We start from the raw sequence: 19,052 nt of genomic DNA on the forward strand, positions 1-19,052 counted from the left end.
GCACAGTTTATACAGTAGTGCGTGTGCGCGCGCGCGCGCGCGCGTGTGACTACAAAGCAAGTCGTTATGTTCTTCTTTATAACTTCGTTATTTATTAAAAAAAAAAAAAAAATGAAATGAACCCCCAAGCAACGTTCATTTTATTATTATCTTTTAAATAACAAGAATATATAAACTTTATTTTTACTACATTCTTATGTATTATATTTAATTATATGCTTAGTAATATACAAATCATCTTTTTATTTTTATTTGAAAATTTTTAATAATGGATAAAAAAACGACGAATAAATTCAATAATTTATTATCGATAAATAACAAATAAATTTTTAATTTTAATAACAAATAATATTTTTTTATTCTTTATTTTAAAGAAATATTGCCCGACATATATTACGAAGTATAGAATATAAATGATAAGATTCAGATGGTAATTTGTTTGGATGTTGGTTTCTGTTATAAAGTATGAATATATTTTCTTTTATAAGTTTTGGGATTCTTAAATATATAACACACTCTGGTGATTCGATAGATAGCCTAGACACGGTATCGTGGATGACCATAAGCATAAAATTTCAATGGCTCTATTATACGATTATTCTTCTTTCTTTCTCTCTGTTTCTCACGTCAAACTAAAAAGGTCTTTTATGTTAACGCAGCCGGGAAAAAGTGTATTCGCCGTTATTTTATGAAGCTTTATACTATAAATTACCAAACTATTTTCCTCCATTTTCAAAATGGGCCTCCTGATATAAAGATTTATCCGTAAACCGGAGTAAAAGTCACATTTGGTTGAGTTCACGATAGAATATTTAAAATCGTATCGAAGTAAAGGAACGGAAAGAAAAAAAGAAAAGAAAAAGAAAAAAGAGGAAAAACGCGTTGCGAAAGCGAGATATATCGGTGAAAGGTAGAAATTAATATAGTTTCTCAGAAATGATCACCGTATCGGCGACGTTCACGACTTATGTTAGTTAGATCACGTTTTATATGCAAAAAGGAACATTCTGAAATCGATCTCGATAAGAGTTGTATATGTCGCTATTTTAATCCAATGAAAATGAACGGTCGTGATTGGATAACGAAACCTTTATTATATATACGTACACATAGATGTTTATATATATAAGGTCTACCAAAAAGTTCTGTCCGTAGATGAATTTTTATCTTTCAAGGACGAATCATTTTATCGGGGAAGCATTCAAAAGCTTTCATTAAGACGAGAGGAAGTAAGTAGTTAATATTTGACTGGTCAATAAGACAGTAACGTCGTAATTTTTAATAAGAAAATATCAATCCTGCTTATTTAGATATAAAGTATCACAAATTATTTATCGACCAATCAAATATTAATGAAAAATTACAATTATTGATGAAATATTAATGAACATTATAAAAAATATATTATTTCTTTTTACTTAAATTAATGTATATGAATAGAACTTCTCGCTAGATCTAATATATAAATATATAGTACATATTCGCACAAGTAAATACATACGTATGTATTACGTTCTCGAGACAATTTAATTCTAACGTTATGTTTCTCTACGCGTTCGTAGTACATGGTATAAGTTTATTCTTCTCAAACGAGAAAATGAGGGAGAGAGAGAAAGAGAGACAGAACAAATTCGATTAAACAAAAGGCAAGTACGAATTGAACGTGTCGCCGTTGACGATGGTATTGCATGCACAGTGTACACTTGGTGGACGTAGAAGCAAACGACATGAAGAGTAACGCAACGAGAGGCACTAGCAACGAGAAGGAGTGCTGATTGGATTTAATCCGTTTAATTCGGAGAATGAGTTTCAGAGGACCATTTTAATTCGAGCATGTACCGTCCTTCGCGTAGTAGCGTCTCATCGTTGCGTTAACAGTTCGTTCGCTCTTCGGAGTGCTCTTTTTAAACTCGAAACTCGAGTAGGTACTACGTTCCTTCGAGTCGCGACGATTCCGTTCCGATATTGCTTTTTACGTGCGCTATTTAATAATCTGAGAATGAAACTAGTCGAGGGCTCGTTAGAAAACAATGCGCGAACTTTGTTTTATCAGAGTTTCCATCCACAAATTTTGTTCCTTCAACTTTTTCACTTTGCAGATACATTTTCTACCTCTCGCAATCTATTTTACTTCCAAGAGAATTTTTTTTACTTCCATTTTTGTCTCGAGTTTATTTATCTTTTCATTTTTATACAATCGGCCTTTGCGTTGAAGTTGAACGAGACATTCGAGATTATTGTTAGCTATTTTAATTAACGATTTAAAAATTTTTTGTTGTCCGTTCTTTTTTTTATAATCGATGGCTGTTCTTTCGAATTAAATATTTCATTCTTTTATTCTTTTTATAGAATATACATACAAATAGAAATAGAAATAGAAATCGTTAAATGGTTTTTTTTCTAATGCTGGAGTACTATCAATAGATCGTCGATACTAAACTGGTATAATTTCTATGGGTTCTTTTACCTTTTTAGAGATATATTCGGATCGCAAAAGGGTTTCTCTGTTGCGAATTCACGTTGCCTTTTCCGTCGCTTTCACGAATCTATCGATCCCTATTGGGTTTTCGAGCGAAGGTTCGACAGGCGGAATATCTCACCGGCTTGTGCCGTTATATGGGGTGGTATGCTTGGTTGGCTCGCATTACTCACATCGACTACAAAGTGCACCCACACTCGAGCGTAAATATTCATCTGTATGCGACGCTACGCGAATAATACGTTCACGTAATTCTCGCGTATGTACAATGTACATACATGGTTACGTGCGTCTCGACGAACGTCGAATTTTCGTTTAAACTTGAAAAAGAGAGACAGTTTTTTATTTCCACGTAAGTTTGACTAGATGTCGATATTCCCGAGTATAGTATATATTTTCACTTTATGCTACATGTTGAATGATTTATGAATATCAGCTACTGCGGAGCATATTTTTATTTTCCTCTTGAGATTGCTTATTGCGTGTTTTATTGAAAAATTTGATGAGTTCCCTGTAAATATCAAATATATAATATTAATATATACATAATAATGCACGTATATAATACAATATATGATACAATATTAATATATTAACATCAATATTTTATTATTAAAATTTATTTATTAGGAGAATAAACAAAAATTGGTATAAAAATATTTCGAAGATAAAGATTACTTTTAAAAGGATCATCTTTTTCTTTATCGTTTCCACGTAATACGACGTTAATCGATCGAGAGATAGTAATGGACGTCAAAAGCGTGTCTCTAAAGAGCGTCCGATCGAATTCCGTCGAACTAAGATAATTTTATAGCAAAGGAGCCCTTGTACTTCGGTCGATCGAGAGGATTCGAGCGATCTTAGCTGTCAACCTATGTAGAAGTAGATCGGATCCTTCGTATCGACAGCTTCCCAGGCCTATCCATAAGTATCAAGAGCCCTGTTGGAAACTAAAAGAGTGAATTGCAATTACATTTTCATCGATGACCTTTTGAAATCGTTTAGTTGTAAGATAAGCCGTGACAACGTAGAAATTATATTCGTGATCTTACTTAAATTGTACTCGAAAGCATATTATTGCTTTCACGAGTGCACGCACAAATCTGTCCGATTTTATTATTTTACAAAGGGGAAGAGAGGAGGAGGGAAAGGATTTTTTTTCTCTATTCATTTTTATTATCGTCGTTAATGAAAATTTTTACAGGAACAGAAATTTAATAAACGAGTTACAAAATTTATTTATTGCATTTATTTTATTGTTATATGTAAAATCGAGTAAACAGAATAATATAGTATTGTAGTAAAAAGACAATAAGAGAGTAAAGTTTTGTTTCAAAACGATACGTATGTTCGTTCAATATATTGATCTGTTTACTGATAGTCGTGTTGTCATTTAATTCGGATTATATGGATTTGTTTTCGAAAAGACACAATTGGAGCGTAGGTCAGTTAGAGTTTGACTGTCCTTGGAATTATAATAGTCATTTAATCAAGACATCTTATTACGATATTATCTAATATCTATAGTATCAATTATATCACGTATGTATATTTCAAGGTATTGCTCTTTTTTTTTCTTTTCCTCTCTGTTACAAAGCATAAATTACGATAATACTATAATACAATACTATATTATTTTATCTAGATTTCACATATCTATTTAAGACAGAGTTACGAAAAATAATTTATAAAAAATATGAATCTCGGAAATGTAATAAAAAATAAATTATAATGTAAATAATTAAATAAAATGTGTTATTAAAAAAAATAATTTATAAAAACTATCGATCTTAGAAATATTAAATTAATCACCTAATGATAATACATCGTATTAAGTATAATCATTAATAAATTATAACGATAGAAAATCGCAATATAATTTTAGTGACCGCAAACATTGCAATATGAACGCATCGTCCAACGTTGTTCATTCGCTATACCTATATTTCACTGTGTCTTCCGTCCCACCCGGTAGCATTAATCAATTGGCCGACACTGATCCAGCGTTAAATCGACGCGTCTGCTTAATACACTTGACAGATTGCGGCTGCTACCGACGGAGGGAATCGTAAAGCAAACTGTATAATGCACATGCACCTAACGCATCGAAGATTCAAGGATTTATCATTCGTCCTTCGAAATAGGATGCTTTTTTCTCTTTTTTGTTCTTTTTTTCTGTTAAAGATTTAATTTCACCTTTGTCACGGTCTCATATCTTTTTTTTTACCCGTTATTGGCATAATACTTATTTGTAAAAGCAAATAGCATGTCGAAAATTCTTTCCTTTTTTTTCTTTCGAACGAGATAAAAGCTTACGTGGATGGGAAAGTCAATATCGCTCGAAAATTGTCGTAAAAGAGAGCAAGGTCGTTGTAAAAAAGGCTTTCGTGCCACAAAGAACCGAGGTGAATTCTTTTTTCAATTTCCTGCCTGAATCGATCCATAGAATCCTTTTTCTCCGTTTCGTGACGTTATTGCGAACGATGGGCTAAGAGCCGCACGTATGCACGCTCACACGCAAACACGCACACACGCGCACACGGACGTATACTCATACTCAGGCATGTACACAAAGCATACAGAGACGAAATCACGCGTATCATCGACGACAGCGAACGCGTAGCGAAACTTTATCGAATGTCTTCTCCACGTTCAATATTGACTCTACGAAAGTGCCTGCGGATGGAAACCTTCTAATTTTCCGAGCACCGCTTTCATGATGCAGTGCAAATACAGAAAACGATCGTACATATGCTCCTATATATATAGTACGAGTTATATATATAATACGTACGCATATCTATACATAACTACGCTCTTGTTCGCAGTAACGAGCGCAAATATTAATTATTACGCAATTGAGTTGCAACTTTCCGCTGGAAGTTGCTCATTTCAAATGATCGAGCGGACATTGCTCATGATAGCTTATGACGAATATGTTCGCATTTCAAGACATTCCATTTACGTATCTCTAATAAGTGACATAAACATAATTTAGACATTTTATTATCGTTCGTATCAATTAGATACTTTGATAACTTGGCGTTTTAAATATCGAACGTTTGAACGTTTGCTTGCTTAAGAAAATATTAAAGAGACAGCAGGTGTATCTTTTTGATTCGACCTCTTGGCACTCGAATAGATAAAACAAGAGTTAGAGTAGATAAGCAAGTTCACGATTGACCCTAACCCCTTTTATTTCTTTTTCAGCTACTTAATTCCCTGGCGACCGATTTGGACTGCATGCTGAGCGAGCTCTGCACGACCCCGGATTCCTACGAACGGTGAGTGTCTCTTCTTTTTCTGATGCTTCTTCTCGAGGTCAATCGCGAGACGAGAATTCGAAAGAATAGATCGACAGGACTTCGAGTCTATTCTCTATATCTCGTATTTCGAGGTAAGAAATCTAAAGGTCATAATTTAATCTTTTCGTACGATATCGTCCTTCATTAACAGCCGATTGAAACCCATCTTACGTTTATTACGAACACGCACATTCTATTGAATGATATCCAAAAGAATTTTACGAGGCAGCAATCGACCAAACGGGCATTCATCGACCAATTTATTGATTACATGTACACACCCATTGATCGGTCGTGTTACACGTTTCTCTAAGATCGACGCAAATGTGTTTTACGATGGCGATATCGTTGATCGACGTGGCGATATAGAACACAGATATCTATAAGTCGGTGTATCATGTAGATACATATGTACGTATGAGTCTCTTATGAAGTTATGACAGAGAAGATGCATATATGTATATAGTTGTCAATCGATTTCTTCGAAACGTGTTACTCTCCTCGTTTCGTAATTAACTCATTAATTATTATTTACTATACGTATGTATATAAACAGTTTGAAACTTGTAATTATATATAACTTGAAATTTACTTAAGATCCTCGTTTATACATTTTCAGTTTATTTCCCATACGTCTTACGTTCGACTATTCGATAACATCTTCGAAAATTATCATCATTCTATGGAACGTTATAGCATCGTAGGAGGAGAAAGTATACACGGAAACGAGAGCAGGAAGATGTATCACTTCAATTGTTAGCGAACCGGTACATTTTCGTCGTCGAATTCTGTCGGTAATTAGTGCTAAGAGAACGTATCGCGAACAAATTACTTTAGCTTAATTACCTTTGCACGGGAAACGGTGAAGCATATTCGAGATAATAATTCAGGAAGATCTCGCGACATTTGCAAAGCTTTATATAAAGGGAATACGAAGTCATTAAATTCTAGAGAAGAACGTCGAGAGAATTTACACGCAATATCGCCGAGATATACTCATTAATTATATCTCGGACGATACGGTCTGCCGGTCACATTTTGCCATCGTAATTATTCTTAATAATTTTATACTTATACTCACTTACCTAGCTTTACCGTCGTGTTTCTATGCGAACAAGACGCAGGACAGCAAGCTTAAACTTATTATTAACTTTTTCATTATGCTAATAACGTACTTAAGAGTACCAGAAATTAGTGGAAATTTTGTATTTACTTGTTATTAGTCTAGCCTTTAACGAATATTCTTCATCGAGTTGATATTAACGAGTTAATTTCTTTGTACTTCTGTGCGTGTGTGTGCGCGTATACAGAAATACATACACATGCGCGCACATATATATATTTACAAAAATACACACATACATACATACATATGTGTGTGTATATATATATATATATATATTTACTTGGAACAGATATACTTTTTCTATGACGATGCAAAAATCGATCTCGATCACCGAAACGTTTTAACGAGTATCAGCCTTAACAAAGTTGAATTAAGAAGATAAGAACTGATGTAGGTCAACGCTCGAGAGGCTTCCTAGTCTGTCACTTTTCTTTCGTACTTACGAGCATAGATGGACGTTTACTATCGAGATGCATCGTCTCGTACCATTCGACACGTTCGACACATGTACGTCCTCGTCGTTTACACTCCTCGTCAGCTCCCTCACCAGTTCACTAGTTTTGTTTACCAGCTACGTCGCTGGTCAGCAACGTGCTGACCGCTTTACTTTATATAGATCGATCCAAACCTGATCTACCTACGTGACACCTTACAATGAACCGTCCAATTAGGTCCATTAATTTCTAACGTACACTAAATACTTCTTCTAATAAATTAATTACGATAATAAACGTATTTTATCTCAATACAAAGTATTTATCCTCTTATATATAATTCCGTTAACAACAATGTTTTAACGCTTTACGATATCATATAATTATTAAGAGATATTCAAATTGATTGTAAATTGATTTGAATTTAAATCGAAGCTTTGATCTCAACGCGATCATTTTATTCGATTGCATAACCAGATCTATTTCTTCTTATGAGATAAGAAAATTATTGCTTAGAAAAATTTATTCTCGACGGTTTATCCTCTGTTTTGTAAGATCAAGGTTACATCGTTAATTTTCGTTTTATTTATGACGAAAATCTTACCGTCTTCTTTTACTCCATAAGCGTTCGTTCGTGAAGCTGGAATAATTTCTATGCCGCAAGGAAGACTAGGCATGGCTTCCGCCGATGATCTATGGCGGACTTTACCTAGGATATTCGTTGTGCTATATGATGGGTTGCATTATATAACGGGTGTCCTCTTTATGGAGATCTTTTCTCAAAGCATTGCTTCGTCTTCGATAAGAAATATTTTACGATGGGAGCTAATGTCGATTAGTCGTAATAACTTTCTTATCCCTTTTTAGGCGACTTTAACGAGCTCCTTTTATGCGAAACTTTTTCTTTGTTTTTCACGTTTTAATTTCACGTATAGTCCGTTTCCTTACCGATTTTCTAAATAGAAGAAAATTGCTTTTGTTTTTCGGTTATTTAAAGTCCTTTAAACAGTACCCATTTCGAAACAATTTTAAAAGACTTCACCCGTTGCAGAGGTCATACGACGAAGGATCTCATTTACCCTCTCGTTATATGCGCGTGTTACATATATTATATAGGCTGACACAAACACGCCGAGAAGCGAGCACTATGGGGGTAGGGGTTATACCTTAAGATTTAACATCCTGGGCGTGTTGCATTCACCCTGAGAAGATTGACGACGTCTTCCTGTAATTCCTGTAGAATTTCAATGGAGAATCGAAGCTGGTTTAGACTTATAGAATCGCAGATGATAGTGATGGGTTCGAGAAAATTTAGAACACAAACAAAACGTATTCGTCGTCGAAAGAAAAGTCGAGAATTTTAAGATTTTTATCTTTAACTGTATTTTACCTGATCGTATAATAAAACGTATTAATTATGATCGTATTGCGTATCGCAATTCACGGAAGGATATTACATTAACATATTCTTTAGCTTTATAAAAGGAAAACTCGTTTATGCGGGTAATTTAGATGCGAAAAATTTTAATGAAGCATCTCGTTTTTTTCCACAAAGGGACGGATGGGTCCTGTATTTCTGTTTAAATGAATCCAGAAACGACCGACAGCTGTTCGAGCCTGTGCGATTATGCATAATATTACGAGCTCGATTCGAGGCACTTGCTGAAAGATGATTTGGTCCTTTCATCCCTAGGAACATTAGTTTAGCACGTACTTATCGTTATTTCGAAGGATATTGTCGTCGTACCGGATTCGTTTGTTTCGCTTCGTCTTTCGGTTTCCTCTTCGTCCTTTGTTCCTCTCTCTCTTTCTCTTTATCTATCTATGTATCTATCTATCTCCATCTCTCTCTCTTCTAACTCGAAATCGAGTAAGATCTCTCTAGGAGGATGGACGAGATCGTTGTTTCGCGTCGCGATGATGAACGACGGGAAGTTCGTAAGACGAACGATCTCGGCCCTTTTCATTCTCCGTGTTTTACTCCTCCTACCTCCCACCCTTCTCCACTTCACCCCATTCCACCATTATAAAACGGTACGAACGTTTTCTCTAAGCCGAGTCCCGAACGATTAAATATGACGATGGAGAAAAGACGAGAAGGATCGTCATGTTTCGTAAACGACGTTTATTTTCCTCACAAATTCTTTGGATAGCGTCAAATTATTGGGAAACGATGTAGTAATTGTGTTTGTTGTTCTTTCTTTTAATCAGTCTTCTTTATCAATAATGTTCATAAATCAATTGTAAATTAAATATGAATAAAAGTCAATATTTTATTTAATAATTTCAAACAAAAAAAATAAATCTAAGATAGATTTTTGGAAGTAAAACGTGTCAGCATAGAATAAACTCGTACAGTAAAACGATACTATCGTTGTTCGTTTAGATATAAAATACGAAAAAAATCTTTTCTTATAGGCTAACTTAATATTTGACTCTTAGATGACAATTTTTTAATGATAAAAGCTAAGGAATCTAAACATGTGACATCATAGAATTGAAAAGAATAATGAAATTGAGTGCATACGACGACTTTGGAAAAGGACATTAAAAACATAGTAAACTAAAATAAAAGGTTTAATAAAAAATGCAAAATTAATTTAAAGGAAAGAAATTCTACTAACTATATTATTGTAAGTAATTAATAAAGTGTATAATGGGGATGATAATGTCGAATAATTTGCATGATTATAACCAATATTTTCTACGTTGGAAATAGAATATACATTCCGGTGTTTCATTAAATTAATTATGCGATAGAACCTTTGAAATTTCGTGTTATTCCAAATTTACTCACGATGTAATTATACTGTGTTAAAATTAATCTCGATAATTAGTCAACAATCGGGTATTATTAAGAGATATTGTCGGGATAGAGAAAATACGCTTCTGTGAACGATGATTTGTTTGGAAAATGTAAAATTTAATTAAAAACTTGACACTCGTTGGTTCATTTTGCAATTTCGATTTCCGCCTAGTCGCTAACTTTTATAATCCATCAAAAGGAGCATCTGTCTGTTACCACTTTGCTCCTGTGCTCGCCCAATGGAAAACTTTGACAACTTTTCTGAATCGTAAGAGTCGCGCGATAAATTCATCTCTTCCTCGTTCTTTTTTGTTTCTTAAAAAAAATGTTTTTCCTTAAAATAGATGGAAAGGAAAGAAAAAGGAGAAGTTATTTGGAGGATAAAGTATCTCGTCGATTTTTCTATTATCTACGTTATCAAAATCTCACATTTTTATATTTTCAATATCTATCTGGCCAATAAATTAACACGAGTCTTGAAAGTTTACATATGAAAGTGGGAAACAACATGATCATTTTTTTTATAAGGAAACATCATAAGGGAAAGAAGGAAACAGGATAAATGTTAGTCCTTCCTCGTTCTTTTCTTTTTTTCTTTTTCTTTCGGGAAAAGATTACGATCAAGGAACGACGTTAATCGTAAATTTCATAATCTAAAACATTCGTGAAAGAGTATAGGAAAAAGTGAAGGGGGAAGGGATGTTCGATATTTCCGGAGAACGAGAGAAAGAGGGCGGGGGGGGGGATGAAAATCGTTGCCTAGCTTGATATCCACGTCGAGTGGATGAAAAAACAGAAAATTTCATTCGCGACGCTGACAACGCGCGATGTATAGTGCGTCTGGTATCGAGCTCGTTCTCTTCTCTCTCTCCCTCCCTCTCTCTCTCTCTCTCTATTTCCTTCGTGATAAACGAGGGACGTGAAAATCGATCGCGTCGCATTTTTCCCGTACTACGTTTTTCCCGAACGAAGCAACAATTGTTAATGTATCATTATGGTTTTTAATATTTTTCAACGATTGCTCGTATTAATTATTACCTGAGATTGTTCGAAGGAGAGTCATCTAAAGATATGAGAGGACGACGATTTCTCGAATTTTCTGCGTATACATTACAAAAGAATATTTGGACGTTTGGGCGTTCTTTTTAGCTCGTTACCGGGACTTTCTACTGAACTGAAAAGTGTCTGGGGTTGCGTCGCTAGCAGATTTTCTCTCTGGTTCCACGCCACTGTCACTTTCAGCACCCTAACACGATGCTTTTCTGCTGCGGGGGAGAGAAAGCGAATGTTCGCTAGCGTGTGAAAGAGTAAGAGAGAGAGAGGGAGAGAGAGAGTTCAGAATTGAAATGAAATTCCGTCCCCAGGCCGCAATGCCTGTGGTTGAATTATTATCGGCCAGTAATCTCACTAAAAAGTTCGCCTTCCTGAAATATCGCCATTCTTTTCGTTCCTCTCGACTCCTTTCTATCTCTCGCTCTCTCTCTTTTTTCTTGCCTTCCTTATTCCACTACTACCTTATTCTATCCTCTCTCCTGCATCATCGTCTCTTACTATCCCGAAATGTTAATAAACGACGCGGTATAATATTGTAAATACATTTTGATTAAATTCTTACATTATATTATAGTTTTTATCCCAATCATTATTTTCCACGATCGTTATCGATACTTTTCATTCCCTGATAGACATTTTTCTTGGCGCAAGTAAAACCTTCTAATCGCGACGTTTGAATCAAACGTTCGCAACATATTATTTTATACGTTTTTTAACGCTTTACTACTGCTATTACATTTTTTAATAACGTATGCACTTGTATCGCTTTCACGTTCAACGGTACGTTGAAAAATCCACGTAGTTATATGCTTAATGTTGATATGACGGACGTGTTTCTATAACGTCTGTTATAACGCGAAAATAATGTCTACCGGAAAATTCTCCGGCATCAAAATCTTGCGAGACGAGAAAAGAGAGAGAGGAGGGGAAGAGGATTTCGTTTCTCGTGTTGTCTTGCTTGGCTAAAGTATCGCGTCCAGTCGTATGAAAAACACATTAAAGATGTCTGCGAAATTTCGAAAGCGAGAGAGAACTTGACGGTCAATGAACTTTCATAAGGATCTATAAAACGAATATGATCGAATTAACGATGAAATAATGATAAATTTGAGAATGATGAGATATTGAGGAGAAAAAGAAAAAAGAAATGAGATGAAAGATTAAAAAAAAAAAGAAATGGAAAGGGAATGACGAAGGATATACTCTCATTATAAATATTAAATCTAATATTAGAACTTACGACGAGCGTTTATTCAAATATGTAACACGTCGATTACGCTTAATTATCAGTTGTATGCTGCACGGTTAATTATGGATCGATATCACATGCGTTACTTTATCGCTACCGTTTCGATATTGGTTCGTTTTTTTTCCTTTCCTTTTCTTTTTCTTCTTCTTCTTCGTCTTTTTCTCTCTTCTCTTTTTTTTCTTCATCTCCGGTTTCTCCCCCCTTTCCACCACTCTTCGTCATTCCCTTGGCTCTCGTCGTTAATTTAGCGCTTCGCGCCGGGATACGAGTTGTCTACATAATCATTAAGATAATCATCCCTGTCGGCCACCACGGTCGAACGCATCCGTTATCGACGCGGAGCATAAATTGGAAGCGCGAGGAGACACCCTCCGGCTGGCATACTCCCTCTTCCTTTCCCGCCCCCTCTTCTCACCCCCACTCCTCCTCACGACCCTTCTCCATGGACGATAACGATCGCGTTCGATCTCCGTAATCGATAGTTACCATCGTCGATCCTCGTTGCAAGAGATTTCTTCGTTCTTTAGCGTTTTAATCTTTGTTCTTTTATACTTTGTGATGATAGTAGGGTAAAGTTGTATCCTAATTTAGCGACGTGTCCATTTATATTTGTGAGCGTGTGTGTATATATATATATATATATATAAAATAATAATAATTTATTCCGGAAATTAGAAACCACTTTTGTTTTAAAACTTCGATATATTATAATTTTTGATCAGTATTCAAAAAAGAAAGATATATTTATAAAAATAGATACTCAAAGAATTGTAATATCAAAATGAAAACAGAAAATAATTATAAATTTTTAAAGGGATAGAAGAAAAAGAATTGTTAGTTCAGTCAGATGACCCATGATTCAGAGAATCATGGCTCAAGTAAAAAAAAAGTTTTGGACATAGCATGAAGAAAAATTATTTTTTCTGCTTGCATAAAACTTATATATGTATATAGATCTAATACATATATAAAGTACTATGTAAAGGCAGCCATCCACTTGAGAGTTTCCAGCGATAGTTGCTCTCAAGAGTACACGCTCTTAAATTTTATATTTCAATTGAGAGCTACTTCGAGAAATCTTATTCTCGTCTAGCCACTAGCATGCTTGCCGATAATTTATTATCAGATAAAACTGTCAGAATCGTGTTCATTGGAGATTCGTCTATGCTCGTTTACGTCCGTTCTGTTATTTGTTTTTGGATAAGTATTGAGATAATGTCCTATGTTCATTTGTTCTACAATGAAATGAGTCCGTATGTAATGAGATAAAATGACTATGAACGTGGGAAAAATTTTGTACTCTTATTGTTGCGTATAGTATTTACAAAAAAATAAAAGGAAAAAGAAAATAAAATTAAATAGAAAAAAAATAAAAAGTAACGCAGAGATCGCTGAAATTCAGCGTAGATAAAAATTAGGTGCATGTTCGAATTTTATGAGGGATTTGACATTGAATTTGACATTGAAAATGCCTAGCAATTTTAATACAAATTGAATTACTAACAAGAATACAAAATTAAAAAGAGTCATTTCTGTTCTGAAGGCGTAACAATTATTAGATTCATTTTGTATATAATCGTTACATAATTCAAACGTCTCTTCTTTTTCCCATTATTTTCTTAATGTTATTGTTTTGCTGTTGTTTTCACAATAGTTTTTTTCAAGGTACGAAATTGGTTTGTATTTTCGAGAGAGCTCTTCGATAATAACATTCCTTTCTTTACATTCGAGAGCATACGATAAAGCAATCACTCTCAGATAGTTGAATCATACTTTCAGATACATGCATAGTTAACTCTCAAACGTGGTTGGCTATTAGTAAAAAATACTCACGAAAACAACTTGTAACAGTTTTACTCTCAAGTGGATCCTTAAAGGGTTACATACCTTTTCGGTGTCGCAAAATTGACATATATTGGGAATATTTTGTCAAAAAAGGAGTATATTCTTTGAGTGTATTCTTGAAAAATAGATTCTTTGCGTCAATTTTCGCACAAAAATTTAGACATCGTAGGCAACATCCTAACTTCCTAGAAACACATATAAACACATAATTATTAAAATTTCTATACTGTTTCGTAAAATAATGCGGTACCTAATGGCAATCAATTAAAATTTTTGAATTTGTGAAAAATAAGAAAATTAGAACATTTTGATAAGTGTCAATTTTTCGTTTAAAAAAAATTTAGATTTTTAAACTTTTTAGGAAAATATTAAAAATTGAAACTAAAAGATAAAAATGAGTCGATAGTAGTCTTTCATAATAATTTTGTGTTTCTATAAAAAGTTAGAATGTTGAGTGGATTTTCGTGCAGTGGTTGACGCGATAGTAAATTATAAATCCTATATACAACCAAATTGGAAAAATTTTTTTTATATAAGTAAAACGTCAGGAAACAACATAAAATTATTATCTCTTCAATTTATTATACTTTCTTCCTAAAACAAAAATTCTTAAAATATGTCAATTTTTCAGCGCCGAGAAGATATGCATGTAATCTCTTAATATGATAACGAATGTAAGTTCGAATGTAAGTTATAGCAGAATTTCTCGTAAAGTCGTATAAAATTCAAACAATATTCCCCGATCAAGCAATTGCTAATTATTTCTATTTATACATTCTATTTCACACAGATTTATTATACGATAATAAATGTGATCTTGATTTGTATAAATAAGTTTAAGTAGTTAGTAGACAACTTTTATGAAATAAAAATACTTGTCAGGTTTCAAGATTATGTGCCATAAAATGATGGTTAGAAAAGTAATGAGGTTATAAAATCTCCTCTTTCTCTCTAATCGGCGGATATAATTAATTTCGATTATGTTCTCCTAATTAAGAAATCTTTTTTATGATTATCATTTATATTATTCTAGACATGTAATCTACTTTTACAGATGTCAAATATTGTAGGACGATCAGCTAGAAGAATTTTATCGAAATCCGTTTTGATCACGGTCAAATCTCATTCACGAATCCTTTCTTTTCTTTCTACGATCTTTGATATTTTCACGAAATTTTGTCGATCTCTTCAAAAACGAAATGGTCTTTGGAGAAGAAAGACTACTGGGAATCGAATGAGATCGAACAAGGTCTCGAGATAGAAGAGATAGAGAGAGGGGGAGGGGAAAGACGATCGAGTTATCGGGAAATTCTCTCTCTCTCTCTCTCTCTCTCTCTCTATATATATATATATATATATATATATATATATATATATATACACACGCAAAGAGAGAGAGAGAGGGGGGGGGGTGAAGCTATGGTGAATCCCAAGGGTTGCTTTCGCCCGCTGTTGCCACCGGATATCCCCCCTGATTTCTGACGACTAACACGAGTCTGATGTTTGCCGAGGGGTGGATGCGACTGTACACGAATCCGCGATACGCAGACCCTTATCCAGACACCCCGTATCGTTAACCATAGACAAAGGGTCTGTCGCCGAAATACGTGCCCCGAAGCACCGCTAATTCTGCCGATAATAGATTTCGAAATACTACCGACGATGATCTCCCCTCTACTTCTTTTTTTTTGTTTGTTTTTTGTTACTATTGCCCCTTCTAGACCTTCTCGACTTGTTTCTCGAAGGACTATAACTCTTCTTTTCTTTTAACGTCAGGTCGAGACAATTGTTATATATATATAACTAAACTTAGACGTATATATAATACTTATTTTTTTTTTTTTTTTTTTTTAATATATTACTTTATGCAATAAGAAAAAATTTTTCAATAAGAATATATTTGATTTGAAAATGCTGATATAGCGTGGACGACAACTCTCATTCGGAAGACTTATTTTCTAAAATAAAGTTGCTGATATTTTATTAAGTGGAACTTGATATTTTTGCCTATACAAAAATTGTAAAAGAAGATTATGGCAAGTTCCAAACGTTTTGATTTTTCCTTATTGCAATTACTGCGCATAAAAATATTGCCTTCCAAAGTTTATCGATTAAGTTACGATACACTTTAAATATAAATTCAGATTGTTATTAGGATATAAAATTGCTAAAAATTAAATATTTTAACGATATTAAATATCTTTAACGAGGAATACGATGAATAGATTCATAATATTTATGAATTTTTAAGATAATATTTTTTTTCTTAATAATTACAATAGAAGAAATTTCGTAGCTTTTTAAATTTGTTTTGATCTTCTTTATAATTCTTGTAAAGGCAAAAATTCAAGTTTGATAAAAAAAAAATCAATGGAATCAATATTTCAGAAAATATGACTTTCAAATATAATTTTAATAATTACTAATCCCCGCTGTATCAATTCTTTCGAAACTAACTTCTTTTTTTTTCTTTTCCTATATATATATTTCTATTTCTATTTCAAAAAAGTAATTGAATTTTAGGTGAGTCATCCGATATTATTGTGTACTTTTAATAATTAAAGTTATCAATGATCAATAGTATATAATTATTTACGATGGTGAGGAAGCTCGTGATAACGTAACCAGAGTAAAAAGTAAATTTGTATGACAAATTTTCAGAAGACAGGATGACTTCAAAAGCTGTCAGAGGCAGAGAACTTATGGTTCCTCTAGAAATCGTAAGAGGATGATAGAGGAAGAATAGAAAATTTTACGAGTTGAAGGCGTGATTACGATTACCAATATCTATCTACAAATAACTATACGTATATAAACATATTATGTATGTATGTGTGGATCAGGATTAAAAGCACACTACTCTTGTTTATCTTGGCGAGTACGTACTTAACAACAACTAGAGTTCTTACGGTGTCGAGTAAAATAGATATTAGTCGAATCTCTCTCTCTCTCTCTCTCTCTCTCTCTCTCTCTCTCTCTCTCTCTCTCTCTCTCTCTTTCTCTTTATTTCTTGTTTTCTCGATAGATCAGGTTCTACGTTTTCTAGTATATAGTCTTCTCTCGCTTGGAAAACTGCATACACGCACACGCACATCACCTTTTCTCTCACGACAAAATTGTGTTCCTTCCATTATGCTCTCTTGCCTGTTACTGCACTTTCCTATTGCATCAGCGCTATTTACGTCTACCGTGTCTTTTGTTTAGCGGCATTTATCGCGCGCACACTCAGCCAGTTTATTGTTCGTCTATCGTCGAGAAACGATGTAACATCGAGTTTTGAGTATTGAAAATCTTATTAAAGATCAAAGCTTGTTGACATCAGTGAAGATATCTCATTCTTTTTTTTTCCTTTTTTCATTTTCTATTATAAAATATTTTATGCTTATTCTCTTTCCTTCTTGTTCTTATACCATAAATAGGTATTAAATGCTCTTTCAATGTATCCTCCGAATAATTTAGAATTACTGTGAAAGAGAGAAGCGTTATAAATTAAATATTGCAAAAAACATGATTATCGATGTTATAAAAGCAAGATAATAACTATAGCCAATGAATCATGAAAGATGTAATTATTGTAGAAAAAGATTTCTAAATGGACTTAAGTCAGAAATTTCACGATAAGACGATAAGTTTTTATTGATTCTCGGAGCTCGGTTTCAATGCTTTAAAAAAAAAAGGAAAACAATAATCGCTTTTTCTTTTCCCTATTGAATTGTTGGCATGATCATCGAGGACGATACTTAATCCTACGATCCTCTTTCCTTTTTTTCTTCGTTTCCCTCCGCTCCCTTCTACCGACCTACTTCCTTATCTACAAAACGCAAGGAACTCCAGTAATATTGTTCTCCCCCTTCTTTTTAGTCCCGCAGTCTCTCTCCCTCGTTTTACTCGAACGGAGATTCTCGAATCCAACAGTACCGGGGCGATTTTTACAGCATGAGGAGACACGCACACGTTGCGTGGAATAAAACGCTCGCATGCGCAAAAATTTCCGCGTTGGAATTCTCGTTCGGTCTTGTTCTTGCTGTACCCAGCCTTTTTCGTTCCTTTCTTCTCCTTTAACGGCACGGAAAAAAAGGGAGAAGGGAATGTATGTATGTATGTATGTATGTATGTATGTATGTATGTATGTATGTATGTATGTATGTATGTATGTATGTATGTATGTATGTATGTATGTATGTATGCATATATGTATATATGTATACACGTATACGTGTATTTTACGTGAAGGAGAAGGTAGAAGTATGAGGACGAGGCAAGGGTCGCGATTGCGGAGCGTAAAAGATGAGTTATCGCGCGTTATCATTCCGCTTGGATTCTTATGCTGTGAAGAGGACGAGAAGGAAGAGGAGAAAAAGGTGTAGTGGAGAAAGAGGAGAAACTTGGGAGGGAGGACAGCAACACCCCTTTTTGCGGGCAGCATCGATTATAAAACGATGCATTTTTTTCTTGGAAGATAATGATAATATTAATAATAACAATGAAGGGTCTATACGTCGCCGTCCGTTTTTTTCTTTCTTCTTTCTTTTTTTCCCCTTTTTCCCCTTTTTCCCCTTTTTTATTTTTTTATTTTTTCCTCTATTACATGAAATTATCCTATAGAGTTTTATCGATTTTTATTAATACTTCATTGTCGTTTATTCATGCATTAATTAATGCATTGAATGCTGCTAATGGTTTTCCATAACGAGGAAATGTTCTTGTTCTCTCTTTTGGGCCACGATTGTTATCAGAAACCTTGCGACTAAATTT

The 19,052-nt window shown here is 34.0% G+C and overlaps 1 protein-coding gene across 3 annotated transcripts in view; it reads left to right on the forward strand.

The window, feature by feature from the left end:
• Window positions 1-19,052, forward strand: part of LOC127067950 (protein sprint-like) — a 138,566-nt gene that overhangs the window by 47,356 nt on the left and 72,158 nt on the right. For all 3 annotated transcript variants that reach the window (XM_051003430.1, XM_051003433.1, XM_051003429.1), the window contains one exon: window positions 5,690-5,763. In XM_051003430.1, coding sequence (XP_050859387.1) covers window positions 5,690-5,763 — 74 coding nt within the window. The remainder of the gene's footprint in view (window positions 1-5,689; window positions 5,764-19,052) is intronic.

This window comes from Vespula vulgaris, chromosome 12 (genome assembly GCF_905475345.1).
Source record: "Vespula vulgaris chromosome 12, iyVesVulg1.1, whole genome shotgun sequence".
Lineage (NCBI taxonomy): Eukaryota > Metazoa > Arthropoda > Insecta > Hymenoptera > Vespidae > Vespula > Vespula vulgaris.